The sequence below is a fragment of the Aquarana catesbeiana genome, linkage group LG03 (genome assembly GCF_042186555.1).
Source record: "Aquarana catesbeiana isolate 2022-GZ linkage group LG03, ASM4218655v1, whole genome shotgun sequence".
Classification (NCBI taxonomy): domain Eukaryota; kingdom Metazoa; phylum Chordata; class Amphibia; order Anura; family Ranidae; genus Aquarana; species Aquarana catesbeiana.
The window spans coordinates 530,243,037-530,259,076 of NC_133326.1; the positions used below are offsets into that span (position 1 = coordinate 530,243,037).

Below are 16,040 nucleotides of genomic sequence, written 5' to 3' on the forward strand. Positions count from 1 at the left end.
CATCTGAGAAATCGGAAGGATATCGGCACCTGGGGAATAACATCTTACGCTCATACGATGAGTGATGAGTGATCTGAGACTTCCGGGTCTGGGGCAACTATGTCCACCGGCACCTGCCGATTACACAGTACAGAGGTAGAACAACAATCTGCCTATGTATGTAAACAAGGCAGATTGTCGATCTGTCAGAGGGGAAGGTACTGATACTGTGTTTCTGCTAAGTAGGAACAGGGCTCTTTGCCTTTCCCTAGTCAAAGCACCTCCCCCCCAGTGCGCAAGCACAACTAAGGCATACATTTAACCCTTTGATCACCCGATGTTAACACCTTCCCTGCCAGTGTCATTAGTACAGTGATAGTGTGCATATTTTAGCACTGATCACTGTATTAGCGTCACTGGTCCCCAAAAAGTGTAAATTAGGTGTCCAATTTGTCGGCCGCAATATTGCAGTCCTGCTATAAGTCCGCTGATCGCCACCATTACTATTAAATAATTTTTGCGCAAACCAATATACGCTTATTGGATTTTTTTTTTTTACCAAAAAATATGTAGCAGAATACATATTGGCCTAAATTGATTTTTTTTATTGTAGGGTTTTAAAGCAGAAGAAAAAAAAAAGGAGAGGGAGGTAGAGAGATTTTGTTTTATTTAAATACCACCAAAAGAATGCTCTATTTGTGGGTGAAAAAAAAAAAAATTTGGGTACAGTGTACGACCACGCAATTGTGAGTTAAATGAAACGCAATGCAGTATTGCAGGTCTGGTCATGAAGGGGGTAAATCTTCCAGAGCTTTAGTGAAGTGGGTACAAAAAGTGCACAAAAGGTTTAGACTGAAAGTTCTTAATTGAGACAAGCACACACTATAGAGGAATATCGGGGGGGGCGGGGGGGGGGGGGGGGGGGGGGGGGGGGGGGGGGGGGGAGGAAAAGTGATTGATAGAATGAGTCGAGGAGGCATGGTCCTTTTTCCTTTCTCTATGAAGAACCTTGAAAGCTTTGAAGAAGATATATCTCCAGGAGTGATCCATTCCTACGTTTTTGTTTTTAAAAGATTCTGTATACATGTATTTTTTGAATGTATGTAATGTTTTATGTTAAAATGAATAAAAAAAAAAAAAAAAAAAAAAAAAAAAAATTGAAATCAGGAATATGCTTTGTTCATATTTCTGTTTGAGGTTTACAACCACTTTTCTGTAGACATACATTCAATACAATAAAAAGGACACTGCTCTCAATATGACAGTCATGCGATAGTGGGGTGCGCAAGACCCAAACGCAGACAGTGTGTGTTCAGGGCACCCGCAAGGCTGTCAAAACTGGGAGCAGTGGCTATGTCGTGCAAACTGACATGAAAGGAACTGCTTGCACAGGGATGCAAGAACGTTTGTGCATTCCTGTCCGGGCAAACCAAAGCCCTCGCCATGGATCTACACTATAGTAGTAGTTCATGTAAACGAGACTTAAATGTTACATGTGGCCCCTTTGGAGATTCCAGGGGCCATCCTTGAGGCTCCCTATATGAAGTAAGTTGACCACCATTGTGGTACATAGAAAAATTATGAAAAGAATTAGGATAAAGGCCAATTTAAAATTGGCATAACTGTATATTGAGAAGTTAAAAGAACAGTGCCAGAGGCGGTGCAACACTTGCACTATAGGTTTCATGTACACTGCTGCTGGTAAACAAGTGTTTAGGAGCAGTTGGGCGTTTTTTTTCACCTGCCCCTGAGCTCTCCTCTATGTATCTTATCAGTACATGTACACAGGGTCATTTATAGTTGGTTTCTAGGCAGTTGAGTTTAGAAGCATTTTTTGGAAAACAACAACAAAAAAAAAAAAAAAAAAAAAAAACAAACACAAAAAACATTTTTGGACCATTTAAAAAAAAATAAATAAAACTTCTAAAACCTAAATGCGGCATGTAAACATGGCACAACGGACGTTTTTAAACATTGGTTACTATCTGTCAAGTTAAACTGTTCAGGAAACGTTGTAAAGGCTAAGAATGGTCAAACCCAGGTCATCTGTCATGTGTCATATCTGCCATGCTACATCTACTGTAGTTTCTTCTGTTATGGTACTTCTCAGTGAACAGTCTGCCAAAATTGATTACTGTGCTGTCTACTCTGCACACCCTGGATATAAGTTCTTTATCTAAACGATAAAAGGAGACCCAGGAGCCCATGCAATGGGATAAGACTATTGTTGAATCACAATAGATAAAGCTAAAACTACTACAGGGATAGAAGAATACAACTGTCATAGTACAAAAACAGTGGAATTCATTTAAGTGGTAAAGATGGAAGACACACTCTATGGGACACAACTTCAAAAAATGATTTGGATTCCACCGAAATATAGAACACATAGCAAAAAGACACACGAGATAACCAAAACAGTACATAAAGTATGGGACACACTTTATTGTAAAGAATAATGGAAATATAATTCTCTCCACTAATTCCACTAGCAGCACAAATTTTTTTCACCCCAGAGAACGGGACACGGTGGGGAAAACAAATGGGAAATGCACAACTAAAGGATATAACAACTCATGGGGAAATTATGACAAAGCAGGACTTAATAAAGTACGGGTGGTCACATTTGAAAGAATGGGAGTATCTACAAATAAAACACTTTATAAGCACAATCCCCCAACCAATTAGAGAGGAGAATGAGTTAACGCCAATAGAAAAAACTCTGTAGTGCAAGAAAGCCTGTAAGACACGGGATATCCCAAATATACAAAATTCTAACAGAACTAGATTGACATGGAACCTACCCTATATAGAAAAATGGGAACAGGATATGGGTATAAAACTGGACGAAACGCAAATGGTAGGTGCAGTATACAACTATGCATCTGATATAACCTCGATTGAGGTAAATTACAAGTGCATGGTTCAATGGCATTTCACACCAGAAAGAATCAATAAAATCCAACCAAACAAGTCCCCACATTGTTGGAGGAACTGTAAACAACTAGGAACAACATTCCATATATGGTGTGAATGCCCAGAGATAAAAGAATACTGGCGGGGTATATTAGAATATACGGAGGTGATAACAGGAGAGAAGATCCCTCAACACACCCTGGAATTGCTTGTTCCACAGAACTACTAAAACAAGGAAACAATATTTAAAAAAAAAAAAAAAAAAAAAAAAAAAAAAAACCACACACACACACACACAAACACACACTTTGGTCCCGTTCCTCCTCAACGCGGCAAAAGGTCTTATCCCTAAAAAATGGCTATGGATGAAGAAGCCAAGTATCAAAGAGGGATACAGAGAGTGGACTATAAATCGGCAATATGGAGTACCTGTGGAGCAGGGACGGACTGAAAATTATAGAGCAACCTGGCGAAATGGAAAATATTTAAAAAACATCAGAAAATTTTTTTTCCTGCCTCTAAAATGTTGAGCTCAAAATATACCTGTAATTTTCCTAATGTGCATGGACACAGAATAATATTGAGCCGCTTCTACAGCAGAACACTAAACTCCTGTAGAAGCAACTTTTTTTTAAAGTGGTTGTAAACCCACAGGGAGGAAAATGAGATAGATAATATATATATATACCACACACATTGTGTATGTATGTATGTATGTATGTATTGTGTACACACACACGCACATATACATACATATATACACACACACACACACACACACACACACACACACACCTGCAAGACAAAAAAGGCATAATGAGCTAGTATGCTATGCATACTAGCTCATTATGATATACTTACCTTAGATCAAAGCCCATGCATTGGTCCCGGCATTACTTCCGGGTATTGTGGGCTGCGGCGCTGTGATTTGCCAGAGCCCGCGATGACGTTGCGCATGTGCGCAGGAGCTGCCTGTAACAGCACACTAGCTGAAGAAACGGCACGTATGAGCAGTCTCTTCAGTGTGCATGTGCCGTTGACGTCAGCACATGCATATACAGTGACTATCGCCTAAACTATGCAAGTTTAGGAGAAATTCATTACCTGTAGGCAAAAGGGGTTGTAAAGGGTTTACAACCACTAACTGCTTGCCAACCAGCCACCGCAGTTTTAAAAAACTGCGGCAGAATGGCACGGCTGGGAGAAACGACGTTACCTTACATCACTTCGCCTTTTGGCCACTAGGGGCGAGCGCACGCCGGCAGCATTGTGCTGAGAGAAAATGTGAGTGCCCAGCGGGCGTGACGCCCCACTGGGCACCCGCGTTCGCTCGTGACAGAACGAGACCGGGATCTGTGTGTGTAAACACACAAATCCCCGATTTCAGGGGAGTAGAGACATATCGTGTGTTCATACTAAGTATGAACACTGATCCCTCTCCCCTCCTAGACAGTCCCATCCCCCCTACAGTTAGAACACACCTAGGGAACACAGTTAACTCCTTCCCTGACAGTGACATTTATACAGTAATCAGTGCATTTTTATAGCACTGATCGCTGTACTGTCAATGGTCCCAAAAATGTGTCCAATTTGTCCGCCGCAATACCGTCGCAGTCCAGATAAAAATCTCAGATCGCCGCCATAGAAAATAAAAAAAAAAAAAAAAAAAAAAAGGCGCCATAAATATATCCCCCATTTTGTAACAAAACAAAACACACACCACACGAACATCAAATTTGGTTTGGGTACAATGTCGCATGACCGCGCAATTGTCAGTTAAAGTGGCGCAGTGCCGTATCGCAAAAAATGGTCTCGTCATTAAGGGGGGAAATCCTTCTGGTCTTAAGTGGTTAATGGCATCCCAGTCTTAGTCCGTAGGGTTTCAATATTGAGTTGGCCCACCCTTTGCAGCTATAACAGCTTCAACTCTTCTGGGAAGGCTGTCCACAAGGTTTAGGATTGTTTCTATGGAATGTTTGACCATTCTTTCAGAAGCGCATTTGTAAGATCAGGCACTGATGTTGGACGAGAAAGCCTGGCTTGCAGTCTCCGCTCTAATTCATCCCAAAGGTGTTCTATCGGGTTGGGGTCAGGACTCTGTAAAGACATGGATGAGTGAGTTTGGGGTGGAGGGGGGGGGTGATGGTGTTTAGTTATTTTTCAGGGGTTGGGGTTGGCCCCTTAGTTAGTGAACTGAACTCTTGAGGCTTCGGCATACCAAGACATTTTGGACAATTCATGCTCCCAACTTTGTGGGAACAGTTTGGGGATTGCCCTTTTCCTGTTCTAACATGACTGCGCACCAGTGGATAAAGCAAGGTCAAATAAAAGACAATAAAAGGTCAATAAACCTGATAGAACACCCTTGGGATGAATTAGAGCAGGGACTGCAAGCTAGGCCTTCTCGTCCACATCAGTGCCTGACCTCACAAAGGTGCTTCCGGAAGAATGGTCCCATAGACACACTCCTAAACCTTGTGCACAGCCTTCCCAGAAAGGTTGTAGCGGTTATAGCTGCAAAGGATGGGCCAACTCAATATTGAATGCTACGAACTAAGACTCGAATGCCATTAAGAGAGAATGTGGGTTTGGGCTTTTTTTCAGTTTTATACTTACCTAGGTGAATGCAGCATTGGACCAAATGCTGCATCTGTCCCCCCAGCGCCTCTGCATGGAGAGCTGAGCGATCAGTAGTGAACAGAGAGCTGCAGACTGTTAGTCACAGCTCTGTGCTCTGCCCCCTCCACGCTCATTGGAGCGTTGGGCTGTGGAGGGGGCAGAGTGGCCGGCTCAGGCTCTCAGCGGCTCACTGAGAGGCTGAGGCATTGTGTCGGTCCAGGCACCTGGTGGATTCCAATTTCCATTATCATGATGATGCTGTACCGACTTCTGTGACCTCAGCAAAGAGCGGTCTTCAGCCCGCTGTCTGCTAAAAATGGGTCACAGGAGTGCAAAACAAATTACACTCCTGTGATCCAGAGGAGAAGTAAAGCAAACAAGGTATACTTCATGTGCGTGTAAAGGCAGGCGTCCCAATACTTTTGGTAATATAGTGTACATGCAGCACCAAAAAGTTTTTAGAGCATTCATAATAAATGTAAAAAAAACAGAGCAGCAGTTTCACCAGGAAAGCTGACTCTTAACATTGGAGTTAGGGTCTACTTTTAAATACACTGGCAAGATTACCAGCAGCAAGTTAAATCACAATTATACAATTCTAAAAATAAACCCCAAAATACTACAGACTCTCCTTAAACCTATAACGTGAACAGTGCCAGAAACGCTTACAATTAAAAAGATGTGTCAGCACTTGTGGTCTGCTGCATGCCAGGAATTTGTACATGGTCTGTCTCCAAATTGTTTCAATGATCACCCAAGCTTAATCATGTGTTCTGCTGCCATCCAAAACAAAAGAAGCATTAAAAACGTAAAGAAGCAAACAAAGCAAAGTTTCGTAGACACCCACATGCCCGTGCCAGCTGCCATAAGAGCTGAAAGAAGACACCAATTTATCTTGCAAATCAAACTGGCCTCAGTTGAAAAAAAATAAAATAAAAAAGTGGGATGAATTACAGAAAAAAAAAAAAAAATATAGAATATATCTTCACCTTAAAAAACTTATAAACAATGGAGTGACAAGTATGTTCTCATGCCAAGTCTGGGTTGCTTTAACAGTTATGTTCCAACAAGATACTTGTAACTGATCATATAGGTCATTGTGATACTTTCCTGAGTTTTAAAATTTAAAACCTGTAAGGATTAGGAAGCTACTATGGCTGATCTGGTTTCTGAAGCCCCCCGCCACTACTACCCTCTCCCAATTTTAAACAGAATTATATCTAGAACACCAGTGCAAACAAGTAATGCTCTCTTCTCTAGTAGTGCACATTGAATTAATTCTTTATATCCTCATGTAGCTGTCTATCTACATACCTTCCCCCCCCCCCCAGATGTCCTTGGTTAAGTGACATCACAAAGTCCTCTTTACCTTTTTCTTTCTCTGGCAGTGGGAAGACCCTAACATTACTGCAGATAGTCATCTGCAGCATTCTCCAGACCAGGGCTAGGAGAAAGTGGGTTAGATGATGCTGGAGGTCACTGAATTTAAAAGGGGTCATAAAGTCAGAAGTATTTTTTTTTTTTTTTTTTTTTAATCTGCTGATAATCAAAGTCAGTGAGCCAATGAGGAGAGAGAAGGGGTGGAGCCAAACTGCAGCTCTTTATCTGAATGGACACACACACACAGAGCAGTGGCTCAGCTGCCCCCATAGCAAGCTGCTTGCTGTGGGGGCACCCGGCAGGAGGTGAGGGACCAGAGAAGAGGAGGATCAGATGGCTGCTCTGTGCAAAACATGTTTATTTTTAAAGGAAAACACCCCTCCCCCACAGACTTTATTATCACTTTAAGCAGCAAAAGCCCTGGAATAGAAAATTAACTGATTCTACCGCTTTAATGACACACACAATAATAAATATATATATATATATATATATATATATATATATATATATATATATATATATATATATATATATATATATATATATATATTTTTTTTTTTTTACCCACACACACACACACACACTGTATATGGCATTCTTCATGACTAAAATGTCATCAACTCTCTAGTTGACTCCTTGTTATAGGACACATGGGAGGCGTCCACATCTAATTCTAGTAGTTCAAAAGGCAGAAGGTTTTTTTTTATTTTTTTTTTTTTTAACCTTAACAAATTCAGGTAAAAAAAAAAACCTTATGCATGCAGCTTCTATGGACACACAGAGGTGGCGTGGAGTGAGCTGGCACAAGTGCCCCCATAGCAAGCAGCTTGCTATGGGGAAAGTCATGGGGGGGGGGGGGGGTCAATTGGTTCCCAGAAGTGGAAGATCAGGGCTGTTCTGTGCCAAATCACCAAACACATACAGAGCAGATAAGCATGACACGTTCTGATCCTTTACAATCACATTACCACTTGCCTACCAGGGCAAGACATTTTTATATTTGTACATGTTAAAGATCAGCATTTTTTTTTTGCAAAAAAATTACTTCAGAACCCCAAAAATTTAAAATTGTCAGACTTCTATATGCTCCAAATGGGAGAATGTGCTAGGCGAGGACATTTCCCTGGAAGTGTGGCAGGTGGTCTGGTCTCAGGCAGCCAAGAGCTCCATTTGTACTCTACTTTTGGTATCTGACGCCGGATGTTCTCCACGCCATCTATCCTACTAGCACTGACCGATGCTGGAGGTACCATTTTGACAAAAGGCACACTATCATATGTACCGGAGCTTCCCAGGAATCACGCCTATTTGGAACTCGGTCCAAAGTCTGCTGAACCGTCTCTGAGGTACCCATCCCCATACTCCTAAATTCTGTTGGGCCGGTCCTGTTCTGACTCAACTACAAGACCATACAAACTTTATCTCCAGCTTCATATAGGGCTTACCTGGTGTTCCATTTATCCCTTGCATGAATAAACTCACTGTTTAAGAGACAGACGATGAATCCTTTTGAATGTTCCGTTTAATGGATATTCATAAGTAGAAAAACATTGGTGTTGTAAGCCACATAGAAAGATGTTACAACATGGTGGAATACTGAGCAATGAACCAGAAAGGGGAAGGGGAGGGGGATATACAGAACTACAGTGGGAGAGAGAGTTCAGCTTAGACAAGAGAACACAGCTCAAAAAGACACAGAGCAATAATAAACCAAATAGTGTAACACAACAGGTCCTCTTTAAAGCTTGCTAAACCCCATAAAAAGCTGATGTTCTCTTTTGATCATTAAATACCAGTACACACACACCCCACTTTGAGCTGTGTTCACCTGCTTTGTATACCCTATACCTGTGACCTACGCTGTTGTACCTTTCTAGCTGTTCACGCCATTTAACACCACTTAAGGGCCGGAAGGATTTACCCCCTTAATGACCATGCCATTTTGGACGCTGTACCCAAACAAAATATATATGTCCTTTTTCCCTGACAAATAGGACTTTCTTTGGGTGTTATTTGATCACCTCTGTGGGTTTTTATTTTTCGGTCTTTTTTTTTTTTTTTTTTTTTAAAAAAAAGGAAGGAAGGTTTGCGTAAAAGTTGTAGCGTCTACAAAATAGGGGATAGATTTGACATTTTAATTTTTTTTTACACTAGTAATGGCAGTAATCAGCCATTTTTAGAAAAACTGACATTGTGGCAGAGAGAGCGGATACTTTTGACACTTTTTTTGGGACCAGTGACATTTATACAGCGATCAGTGCTATAAAAATGCACCAATTACTGTATAAATGACACTGGCAGGGAAGGGGTTAACACTATTGGTGATAAAGGGGTTAAATGTGTTTCCTTGGAGGGGTTTCTAACTGTGGGAGGCGTGTACTGACTAGAGGAGAGCAACCACTGTTCCGGATCACTAGGAACAGACGATCTCTCTCTACTCCCCTGTCAGAACGGGGATCTGTTTGTTTACATTGACAGATCCACATTCTGGCTCTCTGGAGCAATCGTGGGTGGTCGGCGGACATCGCATTCGCCAGTCACGCGCATCCACTCCAGCAACGTGCGCGCCCCCCACTGTATCTATTGCACGAACCGACGTACAGCTACGGCGATTCGCAGAATAGAGCCAACCTGTCGCAGTATGACGATGGCTGGTTAGCAAGTGGTTAATCTTGCCAACGTCTCATGTACTACTTGGAATATATATATTTATATTCTTATTCTGTCTTGTATACAATGCATGTATTCTTTCATAATTTTTTTTTTTCTAATATATAAAGCACAGGCCCTAAGAAATATAATGATGGCTGTTGAAAATTTTAAACGTGGCACAATATCTACACAACAGTTTATCGAACAATTTTCAGGAAAAAATACACTTCAATGATTTTTTGGTAAAATTTATATGTGATGTTGTGACAAGTAAACGTATACCAAACATGTCAAGATGTAAAATTGTACACGCCTGTGAAATGGCAAGAAACTACAGTACCTAAAATTGTCCATAGGCCAAGTTTTAAAAATCTTTGCAGGTTTAGAGTCAGTTTAGGAGTTAAATATGCACTAGAATTACTGCTCTTACTCCGACGTTCGTGGCGATGCCTCGCGGGTGGTGTAATCATCATGCGTGCGGGACCTCCCTTCCAAACCCTGCTAAAGTACTTTTACAGTAAATCCAGCTCTAACAAAACAAGACCAGGATCACCACTGTAGCCATAATCCTTGTATAACCACTTGCTGCCCAGCACATTTATATATACTATATTGTCAAAAGTAATGGGACGCCTGCCTTTACACGCACATGAACTTTAATGGCATCCCAGTCTTAGTCCATAGGGTTCAATATTGAGTTGGCCCATCCTTTGCAGCTATAACAGCTTCAACTCTTCTGGGAAGGTTGTTCGAGGTTTAGCAGTGCGTCTATGGGAAGATTTGACCATTCCTCCAAAAGCGCATTTGTGAGGTCAGGCACTGATGTTGGACAAGAAGGCTTGGCTGGCAGTCTCTGCTCCAATTCATCCCAAAGGTGTTCTATTGGGTTGAGGTCAGGACTCTGCAGGCCAGTCAGTCAACTTCCTCCACCCCAAACTCCCTCATCCATGTCTTAATGGACCTTACTTTGTGCACTGGTGCGCAGTCATGTTGGAACAGGAAGGGGCCATCCCCAAACTGTTCCCACAAAGTTGAGAGCATGAAATGGTCTAAAATGTCTTGCTATGCTGACACCTTAAGAGTTCTCTTCACTGGAACTAAAGCACCAAGCCCAACCACTGAAAAACAACCCCACATTATAATCCCCCCTCCACCAAATGATTTGGACCAGTGCACAAAGCAAGGTCCATAAAGACCTTGAGTGAGTTTGGGGTGGAGGAACTTGACGGGCCTGCACATAGTCCTGACCTCAACCCGATAGAATACCTTTAGGATGAATTAGAGTGGAGACTGCAAGCCAAGCCTTTTCATCCAGCATCAGTGCCTGACCTAACAAATGTGCTTCTGAAAGAATGGCCAAACATTCTCCATAGACACACTCCTAAACCTTGTGAATAGCCTTCCCAGAAGAGTTGAAGCAGTTATCACTGCAAAAGGATGGGCCAACTCAATATTGAACCCTACTGAGTAAGACTGGGATGCCATTAAAGTTCATGTGCGTGTAAAAAGGTAGGTGCCCCAATACTTTTGACAATATATAGTGTATGTACACTGGGAAGCAGAAGGTTAGGAGACCAGAAAGCTTGTCTCTCAGATAACATGTAGCTATCATTTGTGGACTGGTGGTGGGAGATCCAAGCTCTGAGACTGCAGTATGGACACAGTGGCATTTAAAAAAAAAAACTGTTCTGTTGCTACCCAAAACTAAGGTTGGAGCTACATTTAAAGAGAACCAGTCATGTCACATCATTATACCTCTACTGTTGACCACAACCATCAGCCCAAACTTCTCCCATCACACAATTTAACAGTGGCAGCAATGAGGAAACACTGGATTGCAGGTTGCTGCTGAACGAGCCAAACTTTAATGTAAAAAAAAAAAAAAAAATAAAAAAGGGTATAGGCTTTAGAACCACTTTAACCACTGGGCACTTAAACTCCCTTCCTAACCAGACCAATTTTCAGCTTCCTATCTTACATTTTGAATGGACAATTACCCAGTACCCATATGAAATTTTTGTCCTTTGACACAAATAGAGCTTTTTGGTGGTATTTAATCACCACTGTTTTATTTTTTATGCTATAAATGAACAAAGACCGACAATTTTGTAAAAAAATGAATTTTGCAAATTAGTAAATTTTCTTCATAAAAATGTTGGCCAAAATTTATACTGCTACATATCTTTGTTAAAAATAACCCAAATCAGTGTATATTATTTGTTCTTTGTGAAAGAGTCTACAAGCTACGGTGCCAACACTGAAAATTGATCACACCTGATGTACTAACAGCCTAATCTAAATTTCTTGACACTAAACAAGCCAGGAAAGTACCACTACCCCCCCCAAATGACCCCATTTTGGAGAGTAGACATTCCAAGGTATTTAGTAAGAGGCATGTGATTTTTTTTTTTTTTTTTAAATGTTATTTTTTTTCCCCCCCAGAATTCTTTGCAAAATGAAGATTTACCCCCCCCCCCCCAAAATAAAAAAAAAAAAAAAAAAAAAAAAAGGGGGTCATAAGTTATTTCTCACACACACACCACAAATTACATCCCAAAATACATTCTGCTACTCCTCTTGAGTATGGCGATACCACGTGTGAGACTTTTACAGCCTGGCAACATACAGAGGCCCAACATGCAGGGAGCACTGTCAGGCATCTAGGGACATAAAATCCACATTTAAATTTCTTTACTACCTCTTGCACTTTTGAAGGCCCTGGAGCACCATGACAATGGAAATGCCCAAAGAATGACCCCATTTTGGAAAGCAAAAACACCCCAACGTATATTCTATAATGAGTCTTTTGAACATGTCATTTTTTTCCCACGAGTTTTTGGAAAATGCCTTTTTTTTTTTTTTTTTTTTTTTGTAAAAAAAAAAAAAAAAAAAAAAAAAAAAAAAAAACACACACACACCACACACAAAAGTTGTCAATTTATACAATATTTCTAACACATAGTAAAAATGACAACCCAAAATACATTCTGTTACTCCTCCCGAGTATAGCGATACGACACGTGTGAGACTTCTACACAGCCTGGCCACCTACAGAGGCCCAACATGCAGGGAGTACTAGCAGGTGTTCTAAGGCATAAATTTCAAATCCATTTGACTACCCATTACTTTTTTGTGAGGCACTGATGGGCACTGCAGTGGCATGGATGAGGAATAAATGAGCCATAGATGAGCATGAGGGAGCCATGGATGAGCCAGAAATTGGCTTGATCAGCGCTGTGGGAACTTCAGATCCAGCCCACAGCGCTGCTGCACTCGATCTCTCCCTTCTCCTTGCACACTGTACCTATCGTTACAGAGAAGGGAAGAGCTGAACTGGGCATGCACCGGCTTGTTGACAACTGATCGCTCCTTCATTGGACGGAGCGATCACGTGGTAAAGGGCCGCTGTCATTGGCTCTTTACTGTGATCCGTGATGAGGCGGGTCCTCTGGACCTGTCAGTCACGGACATTCCCAGGAGCGCGCAGAATTATCTGGCCGCGCTGTAGCCGTCGTTCAGCTATGGTCCGGCCTGTAAGTGGTTAAAGTGATTGCTCACAATTTACAAAAAACGGGTTTACACTTACATGCTGTGTGCAATGGAATTGCAGAGGGGCCCTGAACCATCTCTCCTCGGGTCCCCTGCTGGCGCTCTTGGTTCCTTCTCTCCGGCGAGAGTACCTATAGAAATCAGCTTTCTATGAAGGCACTCGTGCGGGCTCGCCCCTAGCTTCACTGTCTGTGTCTATTACCACTGGCTCCTGCCGCGGTCAGTCAAATTCAGTGAGGCCGGGGGGAGGGGGGGGGGGGGGTTGGGGTTGCGCCTATGGACACAGGCAGCTCTGGTCGATACCACAACAGAAGTGGCTTCCTATGGTGGCACACTAAGAAGAGGAGGAGCAAGGAGAGCTGGTGCACTGAGCAGGCAAGTATGACAGTGTTTTGTTTTTTGTAATAACACACTTTAAGTTAGTGGCAGATCACTTAAGTGTAAATAAAGTCAAAGTGTTTGTTTCAGTTTTGGATAGTGTGGGGAGGTATTGGAACCCCTGGTAGGTTTTTTATTGGTTACCTCTACCTGCCTCCGTTATATTCGCCCTCTCCATTTGTCTTGTTTACAGGTTACATCAAAAGTGAAGGAAAAAAAAAAAAAAATAAAATTTTGGGTTGTCCTCAGAACAGTAATAGTGGGGGGAGGGGGATTTCACTGGTTTGTTTTTTTCTAAAAAATTTAAAGGGTGAGATTAACTATTTCCTGCCTTTTAAAGAGACATTTCTTTGAAGCGGTTACATATGGTTGGTCACCTGTGATACCCATTTTCTACAGATAAAATGGAAGGGGTGGGTTGGCCTAAATTTTAAAAAGATCCCCCCTTTAAACTGCACAAAACACATTTAAAATGAAATGCTATACCTTCTAAATGTTTCAATAATGCTCTGGTGCTGTTTCCGTGTGCTGAAATAAGAACGCGTTTTCCACGCTTTACTTCTGGTGCAATCTCCTCGTTCCAGAAAGGAAGAAGCCTTTCCAGGACTTGCTTCAGGCTCTCAGATTTTGGCAGCTTATCCTTCTGAATGTCACAACATGTATACCTGCGATCCGTGTGTATCTCTTGGTAGTAAGGGTGATTCTCATCTATTGGTGGAGGGGCCACATCGTAGCTCCTCCTCCAGATCTTTACTTGCTCTTCTCCATGATTCAGAGCCAATTCTGCTCGGTTGAGGCCAATAAGAGCCCCGTAATGGCGTTCATTTAGCCTCCAAGAACTTCGAGTCGGAACCCATTCTTGACCAAGCTCTTCTAAAATCAGCCATGCTGTTTGGATAGACCGGCTGAGGATGGAAGTGAAGACCATGTCAAACTCAAAGCCCAGAGACTTTAAATACTTTCCGCACTTCTCCGCTTCCTTAATCCCTTCCACGCTTAGCTTCTGGTCCACCCAGCTGCAGAATCGGTTTTCTATGGTCCAGGCACCTTCACCATGCCTCAGCATGACCAATTTATATTTTGACATGTTGATTGTGGTGTTCAGTTCCCAGAAGAACTCCTTTCAGATTATTCAGAAGATGTTACCTGATAAAGAAACGAAAAAAAATAAAAATAAATGTACACTTGCTAAAATGGAACCAAAAGTGGGTCAGAAATGCCAAGGCTTGGTTATCCATTGACTGAAACCTGTAGGAGTGTTATTAACCACCTCAATACCAGCAGATTACACCCCCTTCATTCCTTTCCAGGCTATTTTTCAGTACTACGACAGTTTGACTGACAGTTACTCATACAACAATGTATTCCAGTTACTAAAACATGCAAAATCTTGTGCAGCTCTGTAAAGAAACCAATCAGTAACCAGGTTTTATTGCCAAACCTTAATTGAACAAGCTAAAGTTAAAAGCCGTTTGGCTACCATGCACAGTTGCACCAGATTCCGAGTGCTCCAGTTTTAATAAATCTCCCCCATAGAGAGTGTTCTTTTGGTGGTATTTAATAACCACTGTTTTTTTTTTTTTTTAATAAATTTTTACTATTTAAAAGTGGTAGTAAACCGCACCAAAAATAAAAGCCCTGCAAGACAAATGGCATAAAGTGCCAGTATGCATCCCATACTAGCACATTATGAAATACTTACCTTAGAACAAAGCCTTCCAGTTACACGCTGTCACCGCTGACAGGGCTTCTATCTTCTCCCTTTCGGGTTTGAGTGTTCGGCCCTCTGATCAGCCAAGCCGCGATGACGTCACTCCCGCGCATGCACGTGAGAGTCTCGGCCATGGCACAGAGCTCTGAAAAGATGGCACGGACAGGGATCACAAGGTTATTTTGATTTTGCTTGTGATCTGCACTGTCCAAATGACAGTACCATCTTAGGCACTGTAAGCAAGCCTGGTGTGAGTATGTACATTACAAATAGGAACCTCATTAGCTCAGACACAGCAGCGGGAGCCATTGGCTTCTGCTGCTGTCAGAGTGAATATCGCGGGCTGTGTCTTATGGAGTGTGTCCAGGAGCGCCTGCGGGGGAATCTGAGAAGGAGGATGCAGAGAGCAGGCAAGTATAACATGTTCGGTACTTTAATTAAAAATAAAAACAAACAACCTTTACAATCACTTTAAACAAACTTTTTTCAGTTCAAGTTACAGTGTCTGATCTAGGCATATGAATAGCAAACTAAGAACGGCATTACTGCTCATGGCAACCAATAATTTAATCATGCATTCTTGCCCTGAAGTGACGCAAATTAAATTCTGACTTTAAGTGTTTTTTTCCATAGAGGCTTTTCTCACGACATTTCTTCAGCAATGATTATGACCTCACTTGTTGACACCCAGATAGGAGAGCATTGGTGTGGACATATTTATGTACATACTGTAAATACACAGGCAATTTTATTGATTTTTAGAAATGCAGTACAAGCAAGAGAGCATTTGCCAGAATCCAGTTGCAAACCAGCTCTTTGCATAGGTTGTATTTGAAACAACTAATTAAAATGA

The 16,040-nt window shown here is 41.8% G+C and overlaps 1 protein-coding gene across 2 annotated transcripts in view; it reads right to left on the reverse strand.

Annotated features, from left to right (window-relative positions):
• Positions 1 to 16,040, reverse strand: part of BPGM (bisphosphoglycerate mutase) — a 37,557-nt gene that overhangs the window by 11,016 nt on the left and 10,501 nt on the right. For both annotated transcript variants that reach the window (XR_012242947.1, XM_073621278.1), the window contains exon 2: positions 13,963 to 14,622. Coding sequence is in view for 1 of the 2 variants with exons in the window: in XM_073621278.1 (XP_073477379.1) it covers positions 13,963 to 14,563 (601 nt within the window). In the remaining variant the exon portion in view is untranslated. The remainder of the gene's footprint in view (positions 1 to 13,962; positions 14,623 to 16,040) is intronic.